General features: G+C 38.5%; 9 protein-coding genes across 9 annotated transcripts; 5 read left to right on the top strand and 4 right to left on the bottom strand.

Annotated features, from left to right (window-relative positions):
* Positions 1-924: 924 nt before the first annotated feature.
* BATDEDRAFT_23405 (uncharacterized protein) lies at positions 925-2,293 on the top strand (the record flags this gene model as incomplete). The annotated part of the gene is made up of 3 exons (XM_006677209.1): positions 925-1,451; positions 1,626-1,839; positions 2,231-2,293. 3 exons carry the CDS (start codon positions 925-927, stop codon positions 2,291-2,293), a joined length of 804 nt encoding a protein of 267 aa, XP_006677272.1.
* Positions 2,294-4,245: 1,952 nt separating this feature from the next.
* Positions 4,246-5,289, bottom strand: BATDEDRAFT_9853 (hexaprenyldihydroxybenzoate methyltransferase; the record flags this gene model as incomplete). Its single annotated transcript, XM_006677051.1, has 4 exons — positions 4,246-4,539; positions 4,626-4,735; positions 4,828-4,966; positions 5,035-5,289. The coding sequence occupies 4 exons, from the start codon at positions 5,287-5,289 to the stop codon at positions 4,246-4,248; spliced, it is 798 nt and encodes a 265-aa protein (XP_006677114.1).
* Positions 5,290-6,207: 918 nt separating this feature from the next.
* On the top strand, positions 6,208-7,197 carry BATDEDRAFT_10309 (uncharacterized protein; the record flags this gene model as incomplete). Its single annotated transcript, XM_006677103.1, has 2 exons — positions 6,208-6,694; positions 6,827-7,197. Coding segments are annotated over 2 exons (858 nt in total), but the record flags the coding sequence as incomplete, so codon positions are not given.
* An 836-nt stretch (positions 7,198-8,033) lies between these two features.
* Positions 8,034-10,595, bottom strand: BATDEDRAFT_23402 (uncharacterized protein; the record flags this gene model as incomplete). The annotated part of the gene is made up of 3 exons (XM_006677208.1): positions 8,034-9,638; positions 9,723-10,061; positions 10,194-10,595. 3 exons carry the CDS (start codon positions 10,593-10,595, stop codon positions 8,034-8,036), a joined length of 2,346 nt encoding a protein of 781 aa, XP_006677271.1.
* Positions 10,596-11,172: 577 nt separating this feature from the next.
* BATDEDRAFT_86838 (uncharacterized protein) lies at positions 11,173-12,349 on the bottom strand. Its single transcript, XM_006677465.1, has 2 exons — positions 11,924-12,349; positions 11,173-11,571 (listed from the first exon to the last, which is right to left on the bottom strand). The coding sequence occupies exons 1-2, from the start codon at positions 12,275-12,277 to the stop codon at positions 11,224-11,226; spliced, it is 702 nt and encodes a 233-aa protein (XP_006677528.1). The 5' UTR covers positions 12,278-12,349; the 3' UTR covers positions 11,173-11,223.
* Positions 12,350-12,741: 392 nt separating this feature from the next.
* On the bottom strand, positions 12,742-13,844 carry BATDEDRAFT_87245 (uncharacterized protein; the record flags this gene model as incomplete). Its single annotated transcript, XM_006677464.1, has 6 exons — positions 12,742-12,891; positions 12,982-13,235; positions 13,310-13,437; positions 13,560-13,599; positions 13,680-13,727; positions 13,823-13,844. The coding sequence occupies 6 exons, from the start codon at positions 13,842-13,844 to the stop codon at positions 12,742-12,744; spliced, it is 642 nt and encodes a 213-aa protein (XP_006677527.1).
* A 615-nt stretch (positions 13,845-14,459) lies between these two features.
* BATDEDRAFT_34578 (uncharacterized protein) lies at positions 14,460-15,973 on the top strand. The gene is made up of 3 exons (XM_006677344.1): positions 14,460-15,018; positions 15,200-15,773; positions 15,861-15,973. The coding sequence occupies exons 1-3, from the start codon at positions 14,500-14,502 to the stop codon at positions 15,920-15,922; spliced, it is 1,155 nt and encodes a 384-aa protein (XP_006677407.1). The 5' UTR covers positions 14,460-14,499; the 3' UTR covers positions 15,923-15,973.
* A 1,565-nt stretch (positions 15,974-17,538) lies between these two features.
* BATDEDRAFT_87132 (uncharacterized protein) lies at positions 17,539-18,719 on the top strand (the record flags this gene model as incomplete). The annotated part of the gene is made up of 6 exons (XM_006677577.1): positions 17,539-17,565; positions 17,698-17,839; positions 17,954-18,035; positions 18,087-18,291; positions 18,478-18,592; positions 18,637-18,719. 6 exons carry the CDS (start codon positions 17,539-17,541, stop codon positions 18,717-18,719), a joined length of 654 nt encoding a protein of 217 aa, XP_006677640.1.
* Positions 18,720-19,149: 430 nt separating this feature from the next.
* BATDEDRAFT_87133 (uncharacterized protein) lies at positions 19,150-21,726 on the top strand (the record flags this gene model as incomplete). Its single annotated transcript, XM_006677576.1, has 1 exon — positions 19,150-21,726. One exon carries the CDS (start codon positions 19,150-19,152, stop codon positions 21,724-21,726), a length of 2,577 nt encoding a protein of 858 aa, XP_006677639.1.
* Positions 21,727-21,757: the final 31 nt, after the last annotated feature.

Genomic DNA, 21,757 nt, shown 5'->3' with positions numbered 1-21,757 from the left:
ATGCGCCTATTGATACCTCTGGAATGGGTGTTGTTAAAAGTACATATTCGTAGATATTTTCAATACTCCATTTGGAGTTTGAACACTTCAATTTTTCCAGTATATCATCACCATCCAATTGGTTTAGTACCGTATCAATAGTGGAATTAACTAGTGGTGAATCATTGATATTAAAGCAGGTATTATCAGAGGAATAAAACTGAACTCTATCATCAGTTTCAATGTTCCTCAGCACATATCCGAATTGAATATCGAACCAGTATCTTAATGCTTGCTTTTTGTGATTCTCTTTGATGGTAAACTTCAATTCATCTAAAGTTGTAAACAAGTGTCTCGACCAATGAATTGGTTTTGATTTTGGTCAGAATGAATATTTCTTGATATGATATTGTGAAAACGACCGTTGTTCTTGTCCAGCTCTCTTTCTGTTTGTTTTGTAGCTGTAAAAGTTGGTGATAGGCTTTAGCATCGTCCATTCCACTGAAGATCCCTTGAATGTGCTTTTGAATCTTAGTTTAACCTTTCTAGCCCGCCCGACATCCAGATTTGTAATTGAACTAATCAATTGTTTGTACTAGTTTTCTCTTTTGTCTTGTATTTAATAGCAAATCGATATCTCTCAATACCATTTACTTCAAAAAGAACCTTGTACAGACCAACTGTGCTGTCATTTCCTTTAATCAACACTGCATTTCCATTCAAATGAATTTGGGTTTCTTCCAATATGTTTGACATTTCTGATGAACTTGTTTATCATTTGAAAAGAAATTAAATATTCAATTTTATCTTGGATTAAACTTATCAACTATCTATGATAGTGGCTGTGATTGAATATTGCATCTTTTATTTTCTAGACTAGATTTAAACAACATGTTGAATTTACCTTGCTCAAATCCGAGATCAAAGTACATCAACAATTTACTAATGGACACAATTTATCTCGATCCAAGAAATAATCATATCTATCAAGTTGTTGAAAAGCGTGTCAATAATTCGCTGTTGAAAGTAGCGTATAATTACGTTGGAAATGAAGAAGCGGTTGTGTTAGATGATGTTCCAGATTCCATGTTTAGACTAGAAAACCCAATCGAGGTTAATCCATCGAAACTATTAAAAGGCAGAATATTGTCTTTGGAAAACAATACCAGTCTATTATGCGGCATCAACATAAATCACTATAAAAGGATTAAAGAAATGATAAGCGATAGTTGCTATGAAACAAACGATACCATTTATTCACTACATTATGGGTTAGTTGTTTTTTTCAAAAAGCATTATCCAACTTGTGACAATGCGAAGGTTAATCTAGAAATGATGGGTTATCGAATCTTTGCAAACATAAAGATGCTGCCAAGAGTCATCGAAAAACAGCAATCATTACAGGAAAAGTTGTACAGAATTGTTATGAGCGATGTTGATTCTAATTCAGATGATGTGAAAGAAATTATCATGTAAACTATTCATCTTCAATGTCACTGTTGTATCCAGTAGTTGTTGGAAGAATCGATCGATTCCATCCTGCTCTCTTTCTTTGGAATTAGTTCTTGGATAAAACAGCAAGTCAATAACTTCAATGGGAATGGTTGGCTTCAACATATTTGATTCATTTTGTTTTATCGAAATAGTTGTATATCTGCCAAACACTTTGATCAGGAAGCTAATACGTTATGTCAGTTTGTGTGGTATCGTTGGTCAAGTGTGTTATATCAACCTCGTAATTGCTATCATTTGTTGTTTAATGGTTTTCTCAAGGAGCTTATTGTGGAACGATCGTGTGGTTTTAAACTGAGCACAATAACCTTTTCGTTGACATTTCTTGGAGCATGTCAAACAGACAAAGTGAGTTGCGTTGAAGCATTGAATTAATCGTGTGATTACTGTAGAAAAGCATATTGGACATTGCGTGTTTTCATCATCAAGTCAAAGTGTGACGTTAATCTCATTCTTACTGTTTAATACAAGTAATGAAGAAATAATTGAAATTAAGTTGATAATTCAATGAAAACTATTGGTATTCTTTGTTACCGTACTTGCGATAGCTTTATATACATTCATCAAAAATGTATTATATAAAGCGTTGGTGTGAGTCTGGCACTGAAAACTCCTGATAGTTCAAACTTATAAGCTATCCAGTGTTCTATACCATTGTTTTTGACCTTGATTGCTCATCTCTGATAACTTGCTATTTTTGGCAACTTCGGACATAATTCACTGGTAATCATTGATCAAGAAAATTGGTATCATCCGGTACCCTATCTATACTACTTTTGCCCAAAAGCGTATCAAATTGTAAATCATTGTCATCAAAATCTTGTCTGTCAACTAGTACGATGTTCTGATGATACAATACTGCTCCACCTGAAAATGCTACCACACAAGATATTGCTCGACTTTCTGATTTCAAGACTTGCGTGGCAGAATTAACTCTTGAAAGGCGTTGCGAGATATAACAATTCATCAAAACATAGTGTTTTTATTAAAATATGATAGACATTGTGGAGCTGATAGGGTTTGACCTTAGTAGACATTACACTGCAAACGGTGTTTCACGATCTTGAGTTGCATTGCAAGCATACACATTCAAGTATTTAAACAGCTCCAATACAGTCATGCACAACTGACAAGTGCCAGTAAATCTGATTGTATTAGCTTTTAATCAATCATCAATATAACTGTCGACTCCATCAAAATAGCCTGCTAATGTGGATCTCGTAACAAATCCGAGTCGAATTTCTTTACGAACCAGCAGATTTCATATCTCGGCAACTCTCCAGTGTCAATATTCAAACACAACATTGCTGTGTTTGAGTGATAGGATCTGTTATCGCCGACTTGATATCTGCTTACAAGACAGCCGCTGCACCTGTTTGACTCTACTCCTATTGACAAACTCACTGCATTCTATTATGGGTAAGAAAACACTTTCTGAGCATCTGCCTCTTGTGTCTCTTTTATGACTCTTCATCGGTTGGTCATACAACAACCATTAGTTACAGGCTCAAAAAACGTCACTATAAACCAGTATTTAGTTTAGAAACAAAACTTGCGTACAGCACAAGGAAAGCCTCAGCCAAATGCTGGTTCATAGTAGTAGTGTTGCTTTTTGAGTTTATAATTAGTAGTTATTCATACAACCCTGCCAATGGCAAGTCTCAAGAAACAATAAAGGTTGATCTTTATAAAGTATTTCTCCATCTACAACAGAGCAGAAAATGAGTTTTCCAATAGTAAAATCAGACTCAATACTGTCTTGTAAGCAAACCCTAGACCAGAAACGACAGACCGTCTCCCTCAGGGACAACAATACTCTGTGTGAGTATTGACACTGGAGAGTTGCCGAGATATGAAATCTGCTGGTTCGTGTGAAGAAAAACTCGGAGTTTTGTCGCAAGATTCAAACAGTTCATTTTGGCGAATTCAACAATTATATTGATTAAAAGCTAATACAATCAGATTTACTGGCACTTGTCAGTTGTGCATGACTGCATTGGAGCTGTTCAAATACTTGAATATGTACACCTGTGATTATGTTACAGATTCACCATTCATGACTATATAGTATTAGTCAATCCAAAAACCCATTTTTACAATAGATCTGATTGAATACAAATTGAACAAATCACCCATTTTATAGCTGTGTTCACGTAAAATGAAACACTATCTTGCAGCACCACTTTTGCTTTGGGATGACAATGGTTGAATATTCGTTACTTTTTTACTAAAAATTGGCTTTAATAGGCATTGACAATTCAATCAACACAACGTTCATTATATGATACTCAAAATCAGACTATAGTTTTAGATCTGCTCTTCTCCTCATTTGGTACTCATACATTGTACAATCACCAGATTCATATATTGCGATCCAGATATTGTGCTTGATTGTCTGATACTGCCAAACTCTGTTGTGTTTAAAAACTCGTACGTTCTAGTTTAAGATTATACATTTCAGGAATGCGAGAGTTGTTTCCATACCAATCACCCAACATTGTAATGTTTGGGTTGGATGGAATGAGAGTTGGAGATTGAACAGGTGTGGGATTTACTGGAACAGAGGTATGAACATTCGTTTAGCTGTTTTTATCCAAGAATGGGCACAGATGAACCCCAGTCAACTTTAATGAGTTCAGGACACAATGCTGTCTAATAAATTTGGCGTGAATGATCAATCCATGAGATTGGCTGATTATGCACCTTGGCATCTTTATTTAGTGTTCCATTTTACGTGAATACAATTGTATATTTTTATAGAATGGATTTACGTGCTGCCATGATATAGTTCATGTCCAATCCACAGGGCCGAGTTTCATCAAGCAACGACCATGTTTTAGTTAGCAAATTGTATCCAATTCCAGAAGTATTCAACATACTACTTTGTGCAGCACGTAAATACATCTCAAGCTCTTCTGGTGCAATATACTTGTCATGCGAGTGGGTCCCAACTGGCACCCATTTCAAGAAATGTTCTGCTAGCAATATTGTGAATATATACGATGCTGGGGTACGATTAATTGTAGAATAAAACATTAACCCGTCGGGCTAAAGTGACAGAATAGTGTTATTGATGGTGTTTTTACCTTGAGATTTTCTTCAGCAAGTATAGATTAGATTCAACCATATTCTACCTTGACTAGCTGCGTGCATGTGCGTACAAAGGATTTTGGATCATTTACATGCTCAAGAATTTCAAGCGCCACGACTGCATCAAACTGCTCGCCTTGCTGAGCAAGCTTTTCTGAACATCAACCAATTTAATTTTTTAACGTAATTACTCGAGTTAAGTTAAATATAGATCTAAAAATAGTCTAACTGTTTAAAAGTACAAACCTGCAGTAGTGTGGCGATAATCGATAGATCCAGGTCCTTTTTTCAGCAGTCTATCCAACGCATAGTGTGCCGTAGCAACATTGATATTTTCTCCAGAAGCATCGGCACCAACGACTTGTGCACCTAATCGAGCTAGAGCCTAATAATATACATAAATTCAGCGGATGATCAACAGGGTTAAAATATGTTGTTTATAATCAATTATACCTCGGAAAGAAAACCACCTCCGCAGCCTATATCTAGCAGCCTCATGCCAGCAAATGGAAGCGCTAGAGTGGATTCAGAAGTGACAGCATTATGAGCCACCAGCATATCTCTCACGTATTTGACTCGTACAGGGTTCATCTTGTGCAAAAGTTTATATTGACCATTAGGATCCCACCATTCAGCTGCAGTACGATTGAATTTATTTATTTCATCGGTGTTTACTGACGCAGATGATGGAGTTGGTTGTGTATGCATAAAGCTTTTGGTGGTTCGAAGACTTGTTATTCCACGCAAGCTTTTAATCCCAGAGGACAAAAAAGGCCGTGAAAATGGTGTAGTAACATATAATAAAGGCATATGGCAAGGAGTAGTAACTGCTTTGGCCAAGAGAATGTCAAATCCTTGACTGATCTTTAAACAGAAACTACGGTTTCCATTTAGAATAAAAACCAAGTGATATCACGTGATATACTTTTGAATATAATGCGAGACGACAAAAAGTTGAGTAAAACATGTCTAGTCAACATACAATCTATCGGTAAGACTGTTTATTTTAGGCTTACTATTTGTAGATCAGTGTCATCTTGAAAATTCAAAACGCCAGAAACTTGAATTTTTGATGGAAATCAATCTCGAATATTTTTTGTTTTTGTAAATCTATTTTGTCAACTACGCAGCAACAGCAAATTACATTTAGTCATGGCCACTAGTTTAATAGCAGCAAATAGGTCTGTATCGCATATACTATACAACCAAACCTCTTTTCATTTAACCGTATTTCGATGTACTTCATTTCACGCAGTGAAAGCCACTTGGAATGCAAAATCGATCAGCATCAAGGCAACTCAAGCAGCTCAAGCAACACTTCAACACCATCAATCCCAAGACAAACTTATTCCTCGCAAGCCTAGAGTAAAACTTAATGAATTTACACCGTCTGCTTATATGCGACCTGCTCATATTCCACTCAATATCCAGCGCATCTGCGGTGTTCTTATCCGTGCATTAGTGGATGCAAATTATATCACTGCTCTCGAGCAATATCGTAAACTCGTCGAATTTGATCAAGTCAATGCCCTTTCGCTTGATGAGATGTTGAATCTATTTCGACTTGTTGTATCTTATCAGCAAAAAAAGCCGAATCCTAAAATTGTAAGCGAATTGGATCTGTTGATGCAAGCTATACTGGAACGCGCAGATGCTGATGTCGTTCGATATGGCGGTATCTCTGTCCTTCCACCTGCCATATTTTTTTCACTATTGAATTGTCATGTCAAGCTACAACAAACTGATTCGGCTGAATTAATCTGGGAGTACATGCTGAGTCAGGGTATTGGTATCAGTATCGCTTCAGTCAATCTCATGCTTCAGTGCTATGCTTCGTTGGGCAGGGTTGACATGGTTCAAGCCTTGATGAAAAAATGTGCTGAAGAAGGTATTGCAAAACTCGATATACAGTCGTTTGTTACTCTCATTGATGCCTACTCGAAATCTGGACAGACAGTATCTAGCTTGGAAGTGTTGGATCGTGCACTTCAATCAGACATTCCTTTGAACATCCGTATTTTCAATCACATTATTTCTGGACTGGCCAAAAATGGAAAGTTTGCAGAGATGATAAAAGTGCTCGTGTTTATGCAAGAAAAAGAATTCTTACCAAGTACAGTCACATATAATAATATCATCCACGGGTGTGTGGTGTCTGGACAATTCCAAAAAGCACATCAAATCTTTCAAGAGATGACAAACGATGCCGGCTCTTCTGCTGAACGTAATGATCAATGTGGACCAGATACAGCTACATTTAACATTATTATCGACCTATTTGCAAAACAAGGCGATCATGAAAACGCTTTTGCAATGTTGGATGAAATGATCAAGCGAGGTGTGCAGCCAAACGTGGTGTCTTATAATACGGTTCTTGGTGCATATGGTCGTGCAGGCATGCTATCCCAAGCCCAAGATATTTTTGACACTATTGATAAAATGGGAATCAGTCGAACTGTCACGACCTACAACTTGCTGATTTCTGCATATGGATTTCAAGGGCACATGCAAACTGTGCTAAATCTGTTTGAACAGATTCAGGATACTAACTTATCGCCTGATCGCAATACATTTGCTGTAATGATTTCGCTGCACGGCATGCATGACTGTTACGACAAATGCCTTGATTTTTTTACAATGATGCGCGAAAGGGGTATTTTACCTGACAGTCGTATTTTGGCCAATATGATGCGAATCGCCATCCGAACAGGTGCGCAGACCGCTGAGGTGCGTGGTTTCTTTGACATGGCAGTGGAAAAAGGCATGATCAATATCGATTTATGTCACCTGCTGCTTTTATCTAATCTGATAGAAGGTCGGCTTGCTTTACACGAAGCTCTTGATCGCCTATATGTATCTGTAATGAAACCACATAGCATCCAGCCAAAGCTAAAAACACTAGATATAGTACTTGACTCTATTTTGAAACCGACAGAGCTTGTACAGAAATACACGCTCCGCAGCTCTTTTAGGCAAAAAGGATCTATACAAAATACTATTGCAGCTGCCAAGTTGAATGATGCGTTTCAAGAGGAGCCAATTGTGATTAGCAAGTATCATACTACTGATTCTGAATCAGCTAAAAAGGATGAACATGCTCTAATCAGTCTTGTGGATACTCTTAGTGCAAGTGGACACACTGAGATTATGGATGAAAGGTATCAGTCTGCCATTTCAGATGCAATTAATATTATTAGACCTTAATTTTGTTTTAAAATAAAACAAGCAGCCACTTGGTGGATCTGTAGAAATGCCCATTCTATACTTTTACTATGCTATGAGTTTTTCTAGTGCATTTAAATGTAATTTTGAAGTTTTTTGCCAGCCATTTCATTAATGCATAGTTTGTTCATGTTTGACTTGAAAAAACTTGGTTTATTTAAGCAATATTGATTCCAATATAAACTTGCACAATAAAATCTCAATCTCAACTACTATAATCTTGTATAAAGCTAACTCAGATAAGAAATAAGAGTCTCGATGGCAAACATAGATGGCTCGGCAGTTTTTGTTTCACTGCCTTCGCTATTACCAATTTTTCTCTTTGAAGTCTTTTTTAAAGGCACACTTTTGGCATTCTCAGTACTTTTAGCATCCTTTGCGCTTTTAATGGTCAATTTCAGAGTGTTGAAGTTCACCTTTGTTGCAGATTTTTTCATGCGCTTTATCAGATCCTTTGATACTGTCAAGCTTTTGTCAGCTTCGCGTGCGGTTTCAAACATAGCAACAAAAATCAATGCAGTACCAGATCTGGAACTGGGATCTTTGGCACAATATTCCAACCAAGTAGGAAAGTGTGGAGCAACAAGATCAAATAGCGATGATGCAAATTCAGGTTGCCAAGCTAAAGTACTATTTGTAGCCGACTTGGAGTCAGCATTAGCGTCGACCAAGGCTACACGAGTAGATGCACCTGCTTGGAATCTACCTACCAGTTGCTTAAGTGTCCATGTTGATGCACGATTGACAAAAAGCGAAGAATCCATATCTAAACCTTGTGCTTGAAGATTGGCAGCATCGTGTTCCGATTTGAGCTTTGAGACAGCATTGAAGAGTTTAGTCGACTTTTCTTGATCTGAAGCAGTCGATTCAAGGTTGTTTTCTGTAAGATTGTCCATAGTCTGATCAGCAGACTCAGCTTGTTCTGCATCTTTTTCATTATCATCGGAAAAAATAGTTTTAGTAGAGTGCCGAATACCCTGTGGATCCAGATTTTCGGGAACCAATTTCAAAATGGCATTTGTCACTGACGAAACATCAATATGCAGCTTGTATAGAGTTTCAACAATTACTTGTCCGCCAGTACGATCACGCAGCAGCTCGTTGGCATGAGCTGCAACAGCTTGAACAATCAATGGAGCAGATGCAGCCAATAGCTGCTGTTGGCGCGTAGCATCGTCCTTTTTAGTCGTTTGCGTACGGATAGAGTCCATACTGGATAGTTCTTGAATGATATAGGCTGGCTGATACTTTTTGTTACGGCCATCAAGGATAAATAGAATTACCCTGCTGGCATACTTGTTACGCAAGAGCTCACTAATGGATGCTGCAGCACCTGCTGCAGAAGTTGCAATGCCCGAAGCAGTTTTTTCCGTGCCTGGTGCATGGGATGACGAAGATGGACTAAGAAGCTCAGCAATCAAACTCTTGCTGACAATAACTGTGTCGTCAATACATTCAAAGCAGGAAAGAAGCACAGTATGCCCATATTGCTCTTGAGCAATGGCGTGAACAAAGCCTTTGAATGACTTGATAATACTTTTACGATCTTTTGGCGTAGCATGGAGAATACAGTACTGGGCAATGCGAGCACCATCGCGTGTGTGCAAAATGTGTACAAGATGATCCTTGAGTAGCTCAATCATGTCCTTGGCCACCTTTATGTCGGCAAGACTAATGTATTCGTAGATTGCTCGATGCAAAATAGGAGTTTTTGCAAGATTAAATGACCCCTTTTGTAAAACGGAATCCAATGCTTGGCGTAAATGGCGCAAAATAGTTGGCTTTTTGTCTGGTTCAGTTTCAAGAAGTGATTGTAATGTTCTAGATCCATCCAACTAAAAATAATAGATTAGTTTATCTGTTTAAATGTATTTCAAGGCTGTCACCACAATTGGTCATTCTATATATTGCAAACTCACAGATTTAAACACAGCGTACTCTGGCCCATAAAACTCTTCCATCAAAGCTGCTCGTTGAGCAGAATTAGCAAACTGCGAGTAAGCCTCGTCCAGAATCAACGACGCTTCCTTGTGTCGAATGAGCTTTCTAACTTTTCCGTAAAACTCCTTGATCACGGCGCTGCGATACTCTTGACTGCAGTAGTTGAGGATTTTAGACACAATGAATCTTCCGTACTGGCTCTGACTAAGTTGGGCATAATGGCCAGATAGTTCTTTTGCAATTTGATCACGTTGAGTAGGCGTACCGTATTTTAGACAGCACTGAATGATACGACTAGCATCGTGTTTGAAAATAATCTATGGTTCGAGTCATTACCAAGTTTAAAACATGGATCATAAGGTGAGTACTTGAAATCAAAAAACTCTTGAAAATGGCAGACTCCAATAACAGCGGGTATGCGAATAGTTGCCCACAAAACTCAAACTTACATCCTTGGCTTTTCCAGAAACTAGCAACATCATGCGGTTCATCAATTCTCTTCTTTCCTGCTTTTTGAGTCTTTTTTGTCTTAACTCTTCCCAAATAGCTTTAGCCTCAGTAATCATAGGGGCATGGGATCGCTGCATTTTGCGATCCTTGGTCAAAGCTTTTTGTTCAGTGCGTGCCAGTCGATTCTTTTCCATCTCCTCAGAAGTCTTTTCTTTTTTTTCATCATAGTCTTTGTATGTAGATTCATCTTCAGCATCTTCAGTAGGATATTCATCTGCGACGTTATCTAGTTCGAATTCTTGTGGATCGTCAGAAAATTCGTCCATGTCTTCATCGTGATCGGACTGAACAGTAGGCTGCTTCTGTCGTTTAATAGATTTTCTGTTGTCTAGATGTACCATTCTTTATATTTGGATAAAAACTTGAGACTAGAATGCCAGAGTATTCAATTTTGGGTCGAATTCAATTTGCTGGTTAAAATTAAATCTGGAAGAAAAAAAGTTTCAATTTGGCTTTGTAAAACGAAATCTGTTTGTATGCACTTCACGTGACTGTATCTCGTTATTGCAGTCATATTCATGTGGAATGAACTAAACAGATGTCAACATACATAATAAACAGCCAGTTTCATGGAATGATTCGCATCACATTTACTAGCATTTGTGTCCACTAAACTCTGACAAATTCACTCATTCAACATGGCACATCAACTTTTAAACAGCAATGTTGCAAAGTAAAGCTGCATATTGCTCATTCTTGAATCTGATAATAATTTAATAATGGTCTGTTGAGCCATTGCATGCATTGAAAATATCCATTGACAAGGCAGTTCATGTCTAGTAGGAAAGCATAACGAGTATTTAACCATGATTTATTCTGAAACAAAAAGCAGCCAATGCAAGATACAAAAAAGTATTCCGTTTTACATGAATGCAACTGTATTTCAGGCACAGCATGCACTGTCGCAATCTACAGCAGTATAATACATAAAGTCTTTATTTATCCTATTATAGTCTCACAAGATGGTTACTACATCCTAATCAAAGTTAAAACCTGATACTTTTTTTCAAGTTGCTCAAATCCAGAATAGGGAATATGTGCAGCTTTTAAATGCAGTCCACACTTGCCGATATGCTTTCCACCATTGATGTCTGCACGAGCAATATACAGGGTTTCGTGGTTAGCCTCGTGGCCGCCTTCTAATACCAATGAGCCAACGCAATTTGGGTTAAATGCTCCATTGGCATCAATCCATTGTACAGCCGACTGACTGCCAACAAGGATCTCATAGTCACGAATGATACGCTCTTTGCCCTTGTAAGGAATGCGTGCTCCGTCCCACCATAGTCCACTTGCTTTGCCTACATGTAGTCCTCTCTAATTCACGATTAATTGCATTCAATATATTGAAAACGATTAGATTTCAAGCTTACAAAATTTAAAAAAAAATTAGACTATCGGAAGGAAAGTAAGCGATGCAAGTGTTCTAGTCATCAAGGTCCCAACTCTACCAGCCATGTAGGCTTGTAGAAAAAAGTCTGTATGTGCTGAATCTATTCTGGCGGCTGAGAATATTCGAATGGATAAAAAACAATTATAAACTGTAATAGGGATCCAGTGCTATTGATTGAGCAAGAGTAGAATAGGTTTTTGCAGATGGCAGTGAATCGCAATAATGTAATTTTGCCTAGAGAATACAGTATAGGTCGTTGAGCTACGAATAACTTACATCTATCCAGCCTCTTGCAATATACAGAGGAAGTCCGTCTTTTTCGTTTCCGCCAGGGATAGCATTTGCAGGAATAGAGTTTCCAATAGTGCCGACCCAAGTTACTGGAGGTGGTCCGCATAAAGAGTAGTCGATTCCTGGACCAGAAGCTGCAGCATAGGCGGATATTATTGGATTCATTTTCTTATCAGGAGCTGTGGATATATAACTAGATTGTTTGGATTGCTGAACCGGCGGTGTATAAATAGTTGCAATTATAGGAGCTGGAGGTGGAGCAGATCGTTGGATTATGCTGATGTCTTGTTGAGGACCTAAACAGGGACCAAATAAATTGGATAAACCACCACAAATCATAAAGTAACAATCAAATGAAGAAACTCCAGCCACTGCTCTCTAACCACTTGCACAGATGGAGGTATCGGTTGTGTATTTAAACTCTCAGACAGCCTTGCTTGGTATCACTTCAAAAATTGAATGTCAAGCAAATAGCATTCTAATAAAAGCAAAAAAAACAACCCAAATCACGAGATTAAAGCCAGCACTAATACTCTGCCAGTATTGCCTTCATCTCCACCAAATGGTTTTTTAGATTGCATTTGAATCTAAAGGAAAATTCCCAGCCAAGCCCACAGTTTGAAATGCTATTATCATAGGTCCAATTATTGGACAGTGACATTCAAAACAGTATTACAGTCACATCTTTATGATAGCCAATAATCCATGCTAGACTATATGCATCAGTTATTGCCTCGGCCTAATAGTTGGGTTTCAACTCACTTTTTTGTAAAAGCATAAGATTATAATAGCAAAGTAAACGTTTACATAAAGTCATCTTCAATTTCTTGCACAGATCGGCCTCCCGCGGCAGATTTGTTGGAATACATATGATCCTCTTTGATTACCAGTCCGTAATCAAACATTTCCTTTTCTTTACGCTTCTCCTTGATGTATAGTTTATGCTCCAGTTTCTAGCGATTACAAAAAAGCGGTTAGTTGATAAAAATATCAATTTCATAAGAGAAATATCAATCATATAAATAGTTTAGGATAGGACATACAATTTTCTGCTCGGTTTGTTTCCCAGCAGCTCGAATATCGCGCTGGTGTTGAATCTTCTCCTCTGCTAATTCTGGGTACGTTTCCACTCTAGTTTTGTTTAAACGATTGACAATTTCGTTGACTCGCTTTTCAATATGCACCCGCTTAACCACATTGTTTTTGTGGAATGTGACTTGTCCGGTTTCCATGCCAGGTGTCTTTTTCAGATTGCTCCATGGCGTGTAAATAATGGTCAGATTGTCTTTTTTGTTACCTGATTTGGTTTAAGAGTTAGATTGGTAAAATAAAACTAGTATTTAGTTGTAAGTAGAGAGCAGTAAAATCTACCTTCTATACTGTTGGCTTTGGTAAGCTGTGCCAAATCTGTAAGAAGCGCTTCAGGAATTGCATCCCAAGATTGATCTTTTTCGAGTCGCAAGTAAATATGGGCTGAGCTGAGCTTATCCACATGAAACCTAAAAAATATTAAAATGTTATAAGTACTCTGCAATAGTATGGTGTAAACTCGAATGCACTGAAATGATGCATCAACTTGATTGTTCAAGCAAAGACGCAGCAAAAGGTCGTTTAGACATACCATACATCGGTTTCCCATCCATATTTGATTAGTTCTTCATCTATAAAAATAAACCAGTATTAATAGAAAAATCGAGCCAATCAACTGCTACTGTACTTTACAAAAAACAAGGATACTTACTTTCGTACTTGTCCTTTCCCATGTAAATTTTGGCAGGTGGATTAGTTGCTGATCGGTTGACGGTCAGGCAATAGATAGAAACTGCTGATTAAACAATATATTTCTAAATACATCAATAAACACAAACCCTTTTAAAAACTCACCTGTGCTAGTGAAGTAGTACATGTTGAATAGTATCAATGAATTGCTTTGTTCGTCTTGAGCTCAATACTCGAATTTACTGATCCTCAGGCAAATTTCACTGTCAAAAACACTAAAATATACATCCAAGAATGGAAAGAAATGACCAACATAGACCATCAATTACAAATAATCAATTGAAAACAGTAATTTATTCATCAAGCATGTAGGCTGGTTGGTATGCCAAGACAATAAATTCGCGGTAAAATCCAAGAATTTAGTAGTCGAGACATTATATTCATGGTAATTTTCTCCACAATGACAATAGGCCATATCAGACAGTCCAAGGCCACACTTGGCACTTTCTATCAGAAAAGTAAGCTTATGCAATGTAAAGAGGAGATATGTTTGTTCGCGATCAGCACCAACAAACTGGTAACCAAAACCATCAAGATTGGGACAACCTTGAATATGGATCCAATCAGTGAGTATAAACTCGGTCAATATAGTCGTATATGAGATTGAGTAATGTAATCTACAAATGATGGATCAGGGTTGAAATTATGTCAAAGATCACACTTTGAAACAAGAACCGCGGTTGGAAACGGTTAAATGCAGATCTGATTGTCGGCTCACTTTCCCTTCTGTTTGCAATCTTTATCCTGCATATCTTTATAACCACTTTTACTATCTTCCAACAATGAGCTTCAATCAACCATGGGACTGCAGCCGCCAGTATGACGTTGGCCAGGTTGTCGAGTACCAAGGTCGTCATTATGAGGTTGTTCAAGAGCATCGTTCCCAGTCTGACTGGAACCCTGAATCTGCCCCCTCTCTCTGGAAAGAGCACCATGGTCATCATGGACACCACGGCCATCAACAAGAGGGTCAACACCATCAGAACAACGACAATGACAGATATGGTAACAATAACCAGTATGGTAGTATCAATCCTTCTCAGAATTACAATCCACCTGCTACCGGTGCCATGTATGGTCAGAACCAGAGCCAGCCAGCTTACATGCAGACCCCTGGCGGTGTTGGGGGTATGAACCAGCAATCTACTTACCAGCAGCAATCTACTTACCAGCAGCAATCTGCCTATCAACAGCAATCTGCCTATCAACAGCAATCCTCCTACGAGAAAACTCAAGATTCTGAAAAGTCTGGTATTGCCTCTATGCTTCCCCAGAGTATGCAGGGAATGTCCAACCTTGAGGTATGTAATGGCTGCTGTAATCAATCTGGCACATCCAGGGTTTTGCCATTGATTCTGTAGATCTGTGCTAAAGCGTGTTCCACCTTACAAAGTGGCTGAGTAATTTAGGGCCAAAAATACCCTTGATAGAAGTGGCATAGTACTGACATTTGTGCTTCATTATTGAATTGTTGACATGTAGTTGGGTGGAATTGCTGCTGGCGGTATTCTTGGTATTGCTGGCTTGGCTGGGGCTGTGGCTTATGGTGTTGGTCAGCACAAACAGAACAAGTCTGAACATGCCTCTCGTTCTGCTTGGGAGAGTGAGGCCCGTACTCGAGGTCAGCACTACATGCAGGCTCTTGGCTCTGGCCAGCCTGTGCCTCCTGTAGCTTGGGTTTTGACCGAGGGTTCTAGCATTCCTCAGAATGCTATACAGGGTGGCAATGAACGTGACGGTTCACCCATCTACATTACTCGCACCTGGCACGAAAACTCGATCCATGTTGGCAAGATGATTCGTTCCTGGTCCAAGGGCTGCTCCATCTCGTATGGTGGAAAGGAGATCAGCAATATTCCTACTTATGAGATTCTCTGTGGTGATATGCGTGCTATTCGCTGGAATGACGCTTCTGGCCCATTGAACCCTGCAAGCCATCGTGGTCTGGTTGATGGTGGTCGTGAAGCTAATGGTCAGCCCATTTTTGTTGCCCAAGCCTTTTACGAAGGTGGTGTTCAGATTGGCAAAGCTGCTACTGGAAACCACAACGGATGCTGTAAGTATTATCTATGCATTGTCTCTGAATTCTTCTGATACCTTTGGTTGCTCACTCATGGTTGGTTTTTGTAATTTAAATCAATAGACATTGGCTATGGCGGCAAGGAAATTTGCATTTCCAACTACAAGGTGCTTTGCTTGAACTAAAAACTGCTGTTTGAATGAAATAACACTCGATTATGTTGTTGTCTATCCATGAACCGTATGTTTTAAAGTTTTTTCACTGATATGATGAGTGGTGTTGATAACAAAGATTGATACTGAGCATCGTTTAAAGATGTAGTGAATAAAGCATTCCAGTTTGTATATTGAATTACCTTGCTTGGAATGCATTTAGATCAGCCAAATAAACTGTTCGATTCAAAAGATATTACAACCGTGTTCATGTAAAATGAAATACTGTTCTGCAGTCACTATTTTGTTTTGGAATAAATAGTATTCGTTGCGTATTTTTACTACAAATTGACTGCTTCTTCAATAAACACAACGACCGCCATATAATGCAATCAAACTATGGTTTGGAACTGAGACTATCCATTTATTCTCATTTGGCATAATCATACATTGTACGATCGCCAGATTCATCAATGTCAATCTATATATTGGTTGGACTGTTTTGATATCGTCAAAAAAACTCATCTATTGTATACCAAACTTACATGTGTGCTTTAGTCCAAGAAAACAATGATCGCACATCAAGAATCTAACTGTTGTTTACATGCCAATCACCCAGTGTTTACTTGTAGAAAAGACAAATTAGAGATTGAGCAAATGTGGGATTTACTACAACTATGATATGGATATTGGTCCAGTTTTCTATACAAAAATGAGCGCAGAGGAAATAACCAGTCAACTGTGCTAATGAGTTCAAAGGACAAGGTATTATCCAGTAAACGTAATGGCGCCCATCATTCCATAAGACTGTTTATTATGTACTTTGATATTTTTATTTAGTGTTCTATTAAGCGAATACAACTAAAACTCGGTTAGATTGCTATTTATCAGCGCGATTCGACTTTTCCCTGGTACAACAATAAGTCGTAAAATATCCAGTAATCTGCTATCCAAAGGATCCACTCTGGGATACAAACTAGGTTGACATGTGGCAATACAGCAGATTATCAGTTTTACCGATCCTTACAATTAGATGGTATTGCTACATCACTTATATTATTGACGCCATATCTATTGTTGGCTCAGTAGGCGTAATTATAGTCTACACTACGCTTCGTTTAAAGATACCTGCCATGTACGTAGTGCTTTATACTAATATGTTTTATTGCTTAATCTACCAAACAAAATAAGTTGTCAACTCTACTTGTGCCAATAATATTTGCTACGAATGCACAACCCGCTGAGACTCAATGTATGCAACCTTGAATATGGCCAATTCGCATTAATCTTATCATCTCACTTTTTGATGAGGTTATGTAAATTTCAATCCAATCTCAGTACTGAAAGTTTAAATTTGGTATAATTCGATTGTACTTTTTTGCTGAAATGCATATCAAATGAACATATAGTGTCAACCGTGTTTCGCTTCGATTAGCTTTAGCTATATCCATTGCTGATCTTTTTTACAGTATCTCAAACTACTTACTACTTGGTCAAAAGGCAAGTCTAATAATCAAATTCGTATGCACTCAATTATACAATAAAATCAAGAGTTGACTAACCACTTTTTGGCATATATGACTGACCTGTACTGTATTACATACTCTTGAAAATTAAAGTTGGAATTCATGTGCCTTGCGTCCATTTATATGAACCTGTTTTTTGGTCTTTGCTCGGTAAGTAATCTCAAGTATTAATGTGGCTAAAAACTATCATCACACATGAAATATGACCAATCCATTTTTAATATATCCAAACATCGATATACTATAAATCAACTAATTCAATTTGTAATATATAACTTATAGATGTTACTTGCAGTAATGGTGGCATTCAATCTACACATTGTATTTCTTGTTCGTCTACAAAATACGCTGTGGTGTGAAAAGTGGTATTATATTGTCACAACCGTTATCCCGCTCACAATTGTATCCATCAAAGCTACTCAAGGTACCATATCTGTACTCATTTGTTTGATACTTGGTTGTTGGGACATGCGGGTGCTCAGGAATAGTTTAGCATAACTGACAATTAATTGCATTGGTCCAACTCTGGATTATCTAGGGCAATTGAGATTGAAAGAATATGAATGCATATTTGAATTTCCTAGCGATTGGTCCAATTTTCGCCAGATGCTTGAAATGAGGTAATTTAAGCTACAAAATATTGCACTATTTTACATGCCTGTATAATCTAGATCGTTGACTCATTTCCTTGACCATGACTTGCATTATTACCAGTTGGATATGGTATGGATGGGTGTTTATTACAATTATGTTCTCTGCTATTACCACAACTATTCTTTGGACAAAAATGAGCAAGCAAATCTCGCAGCAGCATATAACCAGCCACCAAATAGTGTTGTATCATCAGCTAAAAAAAACTATCAAGCGGTTGTCATGGTACGCTTTGGTTCCTCTAATATCTCAATCACTGAGCTTGGTTGGATTTTTATTGAATGATACGGGCCATTTGTTTTATCTTGGACAAGTTATGGTTGCTGGGCAAGTGAGTTTCAAATATCTATCCCAACATCACGTTTCTGTTTAAATTAACTATTGACATGATGTTGCTTGTGTTTGAGCTAGGGACTGCTTCATACAATCGTTTTTTTCTTCGATCCTACTATTGGAATGATCGCTGAAAACCTACGCCAGTATTTAATTGACAAGTACGTGATGGATTTTGAGGATCAAGTGCTTGGTGAGTGCCTTCAGCATAAAACTCTCAATCTTTTATCAATACAGCCCAAAAATCAAAAACTACAAAAGATCGATGTACCGAGTTGCGGCAACGATCAATGTTTTCAGGAAAATCAATCCAAGAATAGTTTTTCCAAACCACATATTATGGCAAATGACGCTTTGAGTTGTGGAGCGCAAATGTCTTGTATACTTGAGCACAACACAGATCAAAGCAAATATTCACATACATCAAAGCTAGATCTTAGCAGACCAAAAATACAGTCTCATATGTCGAGCAAAGATCTATTTGCTTTACAATTACAGGATACCCCATCATTGGCCCATTCATACATCTCACCTGCACAAATTTCATTCGATCCAACAATTGTCCAAACCAGATATTCCACAACACATGGCTTGCAGCAACAACTACCTAATACAGAAACAAATGCTTCATTTTCTCCTCATTTGAATGTACCAGTATTGCATTTAACTAGTTTGCACTCGTTGAGAAATCTGAATGCAACTGAATCGAAACACTACGTTAATCCGATTATATCACGATGGCAATGGTTTATGTACGATCTGGTGTCGTGGATGTTTCTGACTTCTAGCTCGAAAAAAACTGATGCGCTTGCTTCACAGCAAAACAATCTTACTCCTTTAAACAAAAATATTCAATACCCAACCGAATATACTGTAAGTCCTAGTGGAGTGCCCTATCCATATTTGACAAATATGATGGCGTCATCTGTAGCAGCTTCATTGGACAACGTAGCATTAGCTCCAAGTTCAATTTACCGTAGCGAGTCAATCGCTAGATGGAATAGTTTAACTAGTAAAGATGGTCGAGGTTTTCCAGAGCCAAGGTTTTCACAAAATCAGTTGACACATGAATCTGGTGTGATTGCTAAAACCAATGCCAAAAACAGACTAGATACCAGCAGTTGTTTTGATGATACATATGGAGCAAATTTACCGAATGACTTGAATGGTGGTGTAGAATCCGGAAATGATGTGTGTGGTCGATCAAAGCAAGCATCTGCGATTCAAAAAGACAATACAAAATCACAGCACGATCCTCGACAGCAATTTGATTATCCAACTAGCCATTCAGATACCAGCATGCTTAATCAGCAATCAAGTGAATTACTACCAAATCTGGCAATGGCAAATTACCGTGAAGAAATGACTGCATTGACAGAGGTGGGCGAGGAAGCAGAGGAGGATGAATCAAATCATGGCAATAGTGGGCACAATGTCAATGGGACTACTCGCAACAATCCAACACAATGGCGAATATTATCCCATCGTGCCATGTCTAGACAAACTAGTGCTGGAGTGCATGTAGGGCACGAGACAAATCTTATTCGACAAAACAAAAATAGTACGCCTGAAAATGAGGATTCTCAACAAACGTGTCGACTTTCCCGATTAAAGTCGATTGAGGAGTCTTCATTTCTTGATCTCAACGACTTTTCAGATGGCTTTGAAAACAATGTAATACCACCACTCGCACAACCCAATGAACTGCTTTCTAATAGTGACGCACAAATATCACTAGTTTCGTTAAACGAATCTGCCAATCAGAAAAAACTATCCACTGCATCGCAGCCCACACATACGAATCATTTATGTCATAAAAAGGAGGATGTAAATAAAGTAGAAACAACAGCACTGGATTCAAGTTTAAATGGCAAATCATTTAAAACCCCTCAGTCCACCTTATACCCAACAACAGAACCTGAATCATTGCCCGACTCTAATCTTAACCAACCTACTTCAAATCAAAGTGCATCACATCGAGGAGTCAACAATTTCTTCCATCAACACCACCAGGCCTATTGCGCTTCACCGTCAACACGTCCACGTCGCCAAAGTGAATTTGTTTTGACAACGATAACTCCAATAGTGCACCATCCCACTCAAGATTATGCACCCAGCGACTCGGTCTCTTTCCACGCACTCAATATTTGCAATAGCACCCCCACTATGTCAGCCGATTCTATATCATCGCATTATACAGGTCAAAATATGCCCATTCCCCTTATATCCTCGTCTACCGGACCACAGTATCCGTATTACAATACACAGTCTTCTCATGGATCTCAGGGCTTTGTCTCGTTGGCGTATCCACCACGAAGTCGTGCAACGTCTTTTGCTATTCCACATCAAATACGTAACGGATCGATTGTATCTTCCATTGGATCCAGAATGAGTCGGAGGATGTCAGGTTCATCCCAGCATGAAGGGTATGGCATAAATCAGGAGTTGCATGTGTATGGCGATAGAACAGCTATACACGGTGGTGTACATCGAAACAGTCGAGTAAATTTGGCATCCAGTAGCTATGGTGGTGAGAGATTGGGAAATGTCGGACAGCAGTTAAGCCATGTAAGCGATTTACGACGTCAGTCAGCATCCACCATAAGTCAATATGGAGCACATAATGCTCACCAATGCATAGGAACGGGATTCGCATCAACTACTTGTGGCATATCTGAGCCAGGTAGGTCAAGAGTACAACAGCGAGGAATACCATCTACAGATGGATCGATTCAGCAAAATCAAACACATAAAACTGCTCAAAGCCCATATAAACCACTTGACCAAGAAGAACTCTTTTCAGGCTCGATTCGGTCCCAAGCATTACCCAGTGATTCTGGGTATCCATCCTATCAGTCAGATCCAAATCGGCTCAGGGTTTCATCCGGTATAGCCACAACGATCAACAATGAGTCATCATCTACACTTCCACAACTCCAACCCTCTCCCGAGTATGTTGGCTTTAAACGCCAATCGCAAGCGGGTAGTACAGCACTAGTGACTGGAATGTCACTGAACCAAAGAGATACGCCATTACAATTCGATCCCACTTATGACGTATCGTCCAACCCTATCCATAATTCATTAATTCAAGTATCATCCATTCCAATGGCGTACAGTATGTTTGGGCTACCACTCGAGTCTAGCAGCAGATTCATGCAAACGGATATCAATCAGACAACTATGCAAACCCATATCCGTTCTAGACAAAGTTCAAACGCATCTGAAGCAAAAGCGTATATATATCAAATTGGCTTGCCAGATCAGTATATCCATGTCAATTCAAAACAGCCACGGGTTTCAGTACTACTTCATGAAGCATGGTAGCCATAATGAAACGCTACCAGTATATAATTGT

Source organism: Batrachochytrium dendrobatidis (genome assembly GCF_000203795.2).
Source record: "Batrachochytrium dendrobatidis JAM81 unplaced genomic scaffold BATDEscaffold_3, whole genome shotgun sequence".
In the NCBI taxonomy this organism is placed as follows: domain Eukaryota; kingdom Fungi; phylum Chytridiomycota; class Chytridiomycetes; order Rhizophydiales; genus Batrachochytrium; species Batrachochytrium dendrobatidis.
Note: the sequence above shows the minus strand (reverse complement) of the source record. Positions and strands in the feature narration are given on the sequence as shown.

Coding starts and splice junctions, on each gene's coding strand:
- BATDEDRAFT_86838 (XM_006677465.1), bottom strand. CDS start 12,277: ATGATTTGTGGTGGTTTATCCAATTTATTTGGTCCCTGTTTAGGTCCT. Junction 11,572..11,923: donor TTGCAAGAGGCTGGATAGAT/GTAAGTTATTCG, acceptor ATCGTGAATTAG/AGAGGACTACATGTAGGCAA.
- BATDEDRAFT_34578 (XM_006677344.1), top strand. CDS start 14,500: ATGAGCTTCAATCAACCATGGGACTGCAGCCGCCAGTATGACGTTGGC. Junction 15,019..15,199: donor AGGGAATGTCCAACCTTGAG/GTATGTAATGGC, acceptor GTTGACATGTAG/TTGGGTGGAATTGCTGCTGG. Junction 15,774..15,860: donor TGGAAACCACAACGGATGCT/GTAAGTATTATC, acceptor TTAAATCAATAG/ACATTGGCTATGGCGGCAAG.